At 37.5% G+C, this 8,073-nt stretch overlaps 2 protein-coding genes across 2 annotated transcripts in view; both read left to right on the forward strand.

Moving 5' to 3' along the window:
- Positions 1-1,588, forward strand: part of LOC106099933 (putative inorganic phosphate cotransporter) — a 3,766-nt gene extending 2,178 nt beyond the window's left edge. The window contains exons 4-7 of the mRNA XM_013278626.1: positions 183-332; positions 434-578; positions 1,115-1,239; positions 1,430-1,588. Of these exons, the coding sequence (XP_013134080.1) occupies positions 183-332; positions 434-578; positions 1,115-1,239; positions 1,430-1,588 (579 nt within the window). The remainder of the gene's footprint in view (positions 1-182; positions 333-433; positions 579-1,114; positions 1,240-1,429) is intronic.
- Positions 1,589-3,624: 2,036 nt separating this feature from the next.
- The window catches only part of LOC106099934 (putative inorganic phosphate cotransporter), a 6,322-nt gene continuing 1,873 nt past the window's right edge, over positions 3,625-8,073 (forward strand). The window contains exons 1-5 of the mRNA XM_013278627.1: positions 3,625-3,683; positions 3,806-4,107; positions 4,223-4,402; positions 4,575-4,713; positions 7,983-8,067. Coding sequence (XP_013134081.1) covers positions 3,629-3,683; positions 3,806-4,107; positions 4,223-4,402; positions 4,575-4,713; positions 7,983-8,067 — 761 coding nt within the window. The 5' untranslated portion in view covers positions 3,625-3,628. The remainder of the gene's footprint in view (positions 3,684-3,805; positions 4,108-4,222; positions 4,403-4,574; positions 4,714-7,982; positions 8,068-8,073) is intronic.

Consider the following 8,073-nt stretch of genomic DNA (forward strand, 5'->3'; position numbering starts at 1 on the left):
CCCGACGCCGAAAAAGAGTATATTAGGGAAGCTTGCGCGGGATATCGAATGGTTTGTTTCTTCGGATCAATTAAGAGGTTTTAAACTGCTGCTAATTTTATATTTGTCCATTAATGATTATGATACATAATACATGGTACTAACAAATAAGTAATTTAGACACAATTCCGTGAATGTTGTAGAAGAGGCTGAGCGTGCCGTGGCGCAGCATGTTGCGCTGCCGGCGGTTGGCGGGGCTGGCGCTAGCACACGCCGCCAACAACGCGCTATTCCTCTTCTACCTGGTGGACGTGCCGATGTACCTGAGGTCAACGGGACTGACGCTGCAACAGGTAGTTATGTGAAGGGGAAATTATACATATATTTATATCTAGAACAGTAAGTAACTATTAAATGATAGATAATTATAAGCTGATGCTATTTTTATTTTCAGTGCGGAGTACAATCAATGATACCCTTCATAGTTTTATTGACTCTTTACACAACCATCGGTCCCACATTCCGCTGCTTGTTGAAGTCCAATTTGTTGGCTCACGTCCTTAACGTCACATACTTATGGAAAGTGGTCAATGCTCTAGGTTGGTGGCGTTAATTATTACTTCTAATAGTTAGTATTAGTTGTAGGAGACATTCGCTTAAATTGTTTTAAGTGAGTTTTTCGTCTTTGACATTCTCTAACATTTAAAGAGACAATAGTTTACATTTTTGTGATCGAGAATTTAATAAATAAAGCAATATCAGCGACGGAAGTGGAGCTACAAGTATGTGATGTCGGAGGCAGCTAGCGACAAAGTGCTCTCAGCCCGAGGGGATCATTATAAAATTCCTCAGACAACATTCACGTCATTGATATTGATTATTTAATAAACCAAGTCAATATATGCGTGTTATAAGTCGTATGTTGTATTATATCTCGTAGGACCCGTAGGCTGCTTAAGGCGTAGGTTGACATTTTTATTAAATCTATACTCTATACTAATATAATAAAGCGTAAACACGTGTCTTTTGCATATTTTATTGCCTTGATGAAGGAGATGCTGACAAGGAAAGGAAAATAGCCAATGAAAAAAATGTATATAACCGCATTTCCCAATAAGCATGTTTGTGTTTCCAGGAACTTTATCGATCGTGTCGGGGCTAGCGGTGGCCGCCAACGTGCCGGCTGAATGGGACTATTTAAGACTATGCGTATTAATTGCTACGCTGGGATTACTCGCATTCCAATATTCCGGCTTTGTTGTGAGTTAGAATATTAACCTTCATTTTCATTATTATATTTAAATCTAAATGTCTCGATATCTTATTACAATAATTGCCTTTTGCGCCGTAATCACCCATTTGTGTGTAAAAACCATATTCCTTCTAATAAATTTTCTATAAAATCACTGTATTTATTTTTGTAACATTGATTGGTTTTTGATGTTGCCAGGAAGACGTTTATGATTTAAGTGAAAATTACTGCGGTACATTGGTCGTAATAACGAGTACATTTGCCAGCTTAGCGGGCGCAGCAGTGCCCTTGCTCACTGGGATGATTCTCAAATATCAAAAGGTGAGCTATAAAGTATCAACGACCTACCGCAGATGAATTTATTTGCTACAACCCGGTTAGAATCAAGACTACACGCTAGTATTCTAGTACCAACAGCTAAGTAAATGTAAACAATTTTAGAGGAGTCAATTTCAGATTAGCATTAGAAGTGCTAATGTTAGGTCAGGTGTTCGAAGTTCGCCACGTGTGTGATCTAATGTATGGTGGTGTTTCTAGAACGAGAGCGGCGCGTGGCGCGTGGTGTTCATCATCATGGCGGGCTTGTACGGTGTCTGCAACGCGGCTTCGGCGGCCACGAGCGGGGCCGGGGGTCGCGCGCGCTGGGACCGCGCAGGGACGGGCGGGGGCGGGGAGGGGCATAACTTCGTCTACCACAACACGGGCCTCAGCACCGAGGGTCGGTTTGCGCTTGTTTCCTTCTCATTTTGGTTAAAGATGTTCTAATTTTAAAGTTAATTTTTGCTCTTACAAACTTTTTTTCTTACAGATGCAACTCAATTAGAACTGCTGGATATGTACCCGGAGAAGACGATCGACGGAAGACCGAGCGAAACTATTGCTTGACCTGTATAAATACTTCCTATGTTATGAGTTTAACGAATCTTATTATACTTTTTTGATACCAAGGCATAAATAAAAAGAATATGGAAAATGTAAAGTTTTTATTCAAAATGATCGGTAATACGAATACCGCGTGAGCTAAGCATATTAACAGAAGAATCCATTTAATTTAATTAAATACATGTCACGGCGATAATTAATTTCGTGTGTCTGATCTATCTTTATTAGCTGTATCTGAATGTGCGCAGTATTACGTAAAATGTGTGATTTGGGGGAAGAGGTAAATTGTTACTTCAGACCAATTTATTTCCCTCTGTTTATGATATGTGGAAGTACACATAGTTACATTGCATTACAGTGAAACGTAATTAAAATCGGGTTAATTGGATATCTTTTAATTTTTTTGTCCTCAATGAAGTACAACAGGAGTGAGTAAATCGCATTACGCGTTACTGCTTCTTAAATTAATGTCAAGAACACAATTCCTGTGGTCTCTTCATAGATCTTGACATAACGCCTCATATTCCCTCTGCTTTGGCATGCCGTGAAATGGCCACGCAGTCAAATCAGCACACCGCCAAGTCGTCACGCCCTGCGGTATTTTCCACTGACGCAGGACGCAGCAGTCACACAATGTAGATAACATGCCAACAAATACGATAATCAAATAAATGTATTTGTTTAGAGATGAATCTGAAATCATGCCACTGTAGTTGTAATGTTTGGAGTAACATTTTTTAAAAGTAATTTTGTATCAAAATTTAAATAAATACGTAGAGAACGGTAGAAATTATAAGCTTCTTATCATATTTTCTAAAAAATAAGACTGTATATTTTTACAGTCACGAAGTCAAGAATCTAATATCTAGTTTAAAAACATAATGACAACATGTTCTGTTAGTTTTAAGTATATCAAAAGCCCTTGCCTTGGGGCCTAGTCTAGCCTAAGATAATTACAAACAAAATTATTTCATGAAGTACAATTTTAACGGTAAAAATAATATCAAGAAAAATGTGAGTAAATTCAATTATTAAGTATGTTAGATATTCTGTTTTAGTTCTTTAATAATAATAATTAACTTAATTACATACATGTAAGAGTTTTATATTTTTTATGCAAAGTTAATATTTGTTTATATTTGTTTAAACCATTATCTACGAATATGCAAATTAAGAAAGTTAGTGATAACATTGGAAATGTAGGGAAACGTGATAGTAAGGATTGTGGCAAAAGCATAACCAGTAAATAGTCAGCAGCGGGCGTCTGAGATTCAATATATCTTAATAAATAACATAGTCGTTATCGTGATCCCTGGGAGTGTCGTCTGTCACAATATCTTTCTTTCACGATAGTTTAATGATTGTTTATGAACTAAATCATTAAGACGAGCAAACGTACTCGGCGCTAAATTAAATGTAACAAATCATCCTTTAAATATTTACAGTTGTTATCAGTCCGTGGTGCGGTGTCGTCGAATGCGAATCGCCCACAAAGTGTGTCACAACATTGAAGCCATGCCGGTGGAGAAGGCTGACTACACGAGTGTTCCCCTCGCCGAGAAACATGAAGGTCGGTCGAGTCCTCCTATGAAGTTACCGCACTATATGCTCGTTTACTCTTAGTTGTTCTTCGCTATACACAATATCGATGATGTCAAACGTCAAATACAAAAGTTCTCTTAATTTTCTCAGAGCCACCAGAAATCGAGTCACCTTCAGGTTTTGGCGTGCGGCACCTGCAGGCACTGCTGCTTTTCATTAGCCTGTCCATCGGCTTCTCGATGCGTGCACACCTCAGCGTCACCCTGGTCGCCATGACGACGACCAGCAGCACCTCCACTAGCAACTCCACCTGTGTGCATCTTGGACATAAACTAAACTTAACTAACTTGACCTCCGACGATTTAAACACTACGTTGAATACGGAGTTTGTAGATGAGAGTCACGCAGAGAACTGTGTGGAGGAGGGGCAGTCTCGTTGGAATATTTATCGGGTAAATATTCAATGAAAACGTTTTAGCCTTTAAAATAAAACATAATAAAACTCTGGTATTTTAAAGAAAAGGAGATTGATGCTATACAATAAGCTACATCGGTGAGTCGTTGCAGACGTACAGGTGGTCGAAGCCCCAGCAGGAGATGATTCTGTTCGCGTTCTTCGTAGGCTACACGAGCATGATGTTGCCGATGGGTATGCTGGCGCAGAAGGTCGGTGGAAAGCTCCCTATCTGCGCCGCGCTGTTCATCAACGGGGTGCTCTCCGTGCTCACGCCTTGGATGCCTCTTGTTGTTAGTATAAACAATGCAGAGTTTTAAAAAGTTTTATTACATTGTCCTAATCAATTTAATTAGCTCGCGACACAGTCAGTTTATTTTATTCAGCTAATTTACTGATTTCTTTAGAAGTGACTATACTCTTCACTAGTAGACTGAGAGGTGTAATAGTTGTGTACTGTCGTAGGGCGGCTGGGTGCTGGTGTGCGCGGGGCGGCTGCTACAGGGCATGTCGCAGGCTGCCTTCTTTCCCAGCGTCCACACGCTGCTCGGCAAGTGGGCGCCGCTCTCCGAGAGGGGCCGTCTCAGTACATACATCTACACAGGTCGGTTAGCTTTTACCATTGATATTGCGCTTCGTGCTGAATATGAAAATGTTTGACGACACATGATGTCATAAAACACCAAATTCAAATTAATTTAATATGTGGCAACGCGAGGGCGCATATGTATTTTCTTGCCCTTAATTTCATGTTAGTTCTGTAACTATAATTAATCCCTCGTTAGTAACAGAATAAGACTAATGAAGACACATAACAAGTGTCACGTGACCTCAATACCAAACAAACAATTGTAATTTGCATGCTCCCTTTACACCCTCTAAAGCGAGTTACAAGTTCGTGTTGGAGCCTCTCGGTTAGCCTTGAGTACTTGCTACAAAAGCGAGACAAAGTGCTCACTGTTTGTCTTTTTAGTAGGGCCTTAAGATCACTGTCATTAGACTGAAAGGAAGTTTGCATTCGGTGTTTGTTGAGGTGGCTACAAATTGGGAGTTTCTACAATACACCGAACTTTATCACGTACTTAGATCAATACGTGAATACGTTAGGTAGAGGTATTATGCATTACTCAATAAATTGATACCATATTTATATTGTCATGATTGGTTTAACTATTTTATAAGGATAAAAATCACAAATAAATCTTGCACAACATTGTAGTACTTTAGTTCTAGTTAAATATTCACTATTTACTAACTCATGGAGGGTACTCAGTAGGTAATAATATCAAAACTGAGTATATTGAAGTTTCAACTAATAGAAAACTTTTGCGGACCCTTGAAACCTCATAAAGTAGATAGATTAGAAAGCTTCTGGTGGTCCACTGAGATTGCAAGTCAAAGTATAAGATAATCTCACAAATTAGTTTACGACTATTCCGTGTGCCATTTCAACTTTATATTTGTGAATGTAATGTATTTGAATACTCGTGAGGGCTCTCGTAAGAATTGAACTAAATACGAAAATTACAAAAAGTGTTTGAAATTATAAAATCGTCCTGTTTCGCCTCTACTCTTTGTACTTATCTTTCCTAACTAATTGACGGCCTATATCAACATTGACCTCTCCGTGTTACTTGTTTGATGTTCATTTGTCAAAAGCTAATTATATCGGTACAGTATTTTATGAAGGTACACATTCCTTTCAGTTAGTAATATTCAAAACGCAATGGCAAATGTAATCGAAAAGTATTTGACAATTTCATTGACTGACTTCGATAAAGAAATCCCTTGAAGCAAAACGTTGTCGTAACGGAGGGAAACTAAACTACAAAGTTTGTATCAGTGTATAACGCGACAAATAAAGTAAAACTATATGATTCAACCCTGTTTCAACTAGCAGCCAGCCAGGCAAATAGCGCAGCTGAATTGCCAAACCCCATAATGCAGGTTAGTTTAGCATTAATTGATATTAGATGGCGCCGACAGCAATTGTGAATATGTTTTCATCAATTTAAAAGTAAAAGTATTTATATTCACTAGTAACATGTTTTGTAAGGTTTAAATTACAAAAGTTTCAATTGCAAAAAATATGGTGGATGAATATTTAATATTTTACTGGCCACAAACAAGCAATAGACATTTTAATTAAAAAAAAAACAAGGAGTTTAGGCGCGAATGAAGGTGCAAAATATGAAGCAATGTATAACATCGTTTTTACTTTTATTTTAACAATAGTTTGTGTGTTTATCAACAAGTAAAGAAAAAAATATCAATAGTACTCGTATACATTTATACACAGTTATTAAAATGTTATAATAAGATTTTTAAACATAATCTGCCAATGAAATTATCGCTTGAGTTTTGTGTGATTACTTTAGCGGAGGTTACTGCCAAATTGTGCTCTGCTGACGTATTTCCGCTCCTATTTCCTGGCGTTAATTACAATTTGAATTTACTTACGAAACGTAATTAGTTCAATGTGAAAACGGGAAATTTTCTACTTAAGGAGATTACCTTGTCCACGCGGCGCGGTACGGTCGCTCGTTTGTAGCCGCTCAGGTATTTACTTCTAAAACATCTTTTCTAAGATTTTGATGTTTTTTATGGTAAAAATAATACACACATTGTCCGTAAGAAAATAACGTAGTCTAATTTTCAACTGCGCTAAACAAATAGCTACTTGTAACTGCAAATGTAAGAAAAACAAAACAATATCCGGCACAGTACATTTTATACAAACATTAGGAGAACAATGCTAAGATTAGACGACTACCTGAACAAAGCGAGAGTAAACAAAACAAAAGATGGGATCTGCCGGAGCCCCGCGCCGCCCGGTCNATTCGCTCCTCAATAATATTATGCTGCTAATTTAATATTACTAATATTATAAATGCGAAAGTTTAGATGGATGGATGTTTGGTAGAGTTTTTAGCCTAAACGACAGAACGAATCTCCGTGGAATTCGGAACAGATGTCGAGCATAGTCTGGAAGAACACATAGGCTACTTTTCATCCCGAAAATAGTTACGGTTCCCATAGGATTCGTTTTTAATTTAAAATTAAGATGGTTTTTTAGCGTTTAAAATGATTTATGTATTTAAAAAAAAAATAAAAATATTTAAAACTTAAAACAATGCTAATTTAAAAAATAAAATCATTTTAAAATCTTATGTAATTTGATGTCCGAATGAATGAAAAAACATTTCGTTACAATGTTTTTAATTGAATAATTAAGAACTGTTCCTATTTTTAAGATTAGCTGTTGCCCGCGACTTGGTACACGTGGAATATAAAAGTTCAATGCTTATGTTGGTTCCTTTTTTCAACCTTTGAAGGATAAATATGAAGGAAGCCTAAAACACCTCGACCTTCTTTCTTAGTAGTTACTTAGATAAGGATTAATATTAAAACTAATAAATAATCGCCGCAAATTGTTGCGGTTTTTAATTGCAATTTCTAAACAAAAAGTGGTTATTGTAAGAAAACCGTTAAGGACAATTACATGCCATCGCGGACTTTTCTGTAGAACTTTTTGAGACATATAATTCTTCGATACATCATTTTTATATACCTCTAAACCTTTAGCCAAGAAAAGTTAAAATTTAGTGATTTTTAACATCGGAGTCCAGAAAGATGATTTTTAAGGGTTCCTAAACATTAGTAGCATATGAACTTTCAAATTTTGCAGGACGAAGTCGCGGGCAACAGCTAGTTTCGTATAAATTGTTCCTTCCGCTCGATCCTCTGCAAGTTTGATGACAAAACATTAAGTTGAATAATATCGATAATAATATAATTTTTAGTCCCATTTGAAATTTGTCCTTGTTTTAATCGTTAGATTTGTTATAATAGTTTAGTTGTTATGGTGTGCAGGGTCGCAGTTCGGCACAGTGCTGGCGTTCCAGGTGGCGGGGGCGTTCGCGGGCAGCGCAGCGCTGGGCTGGCCGTGGACGTTCTGGTGCTG

This window comes from Papilio polytes, unplaced genomic scaffold (genome assembly GCF_000836215.1).
Source record: "Papilio polytes unplaced genomic scaffold, Ppol_1.0 DF824091.1, whole genome shotgun sequence".
In the NCBI taxonomy this organism is placed as follows: domain Eukaryota; kingdom Metazoa; phylum Arthropoda; class Insecta; order Lepidoptera; family Papilionidae; genus Papilio; species Papilio polytes.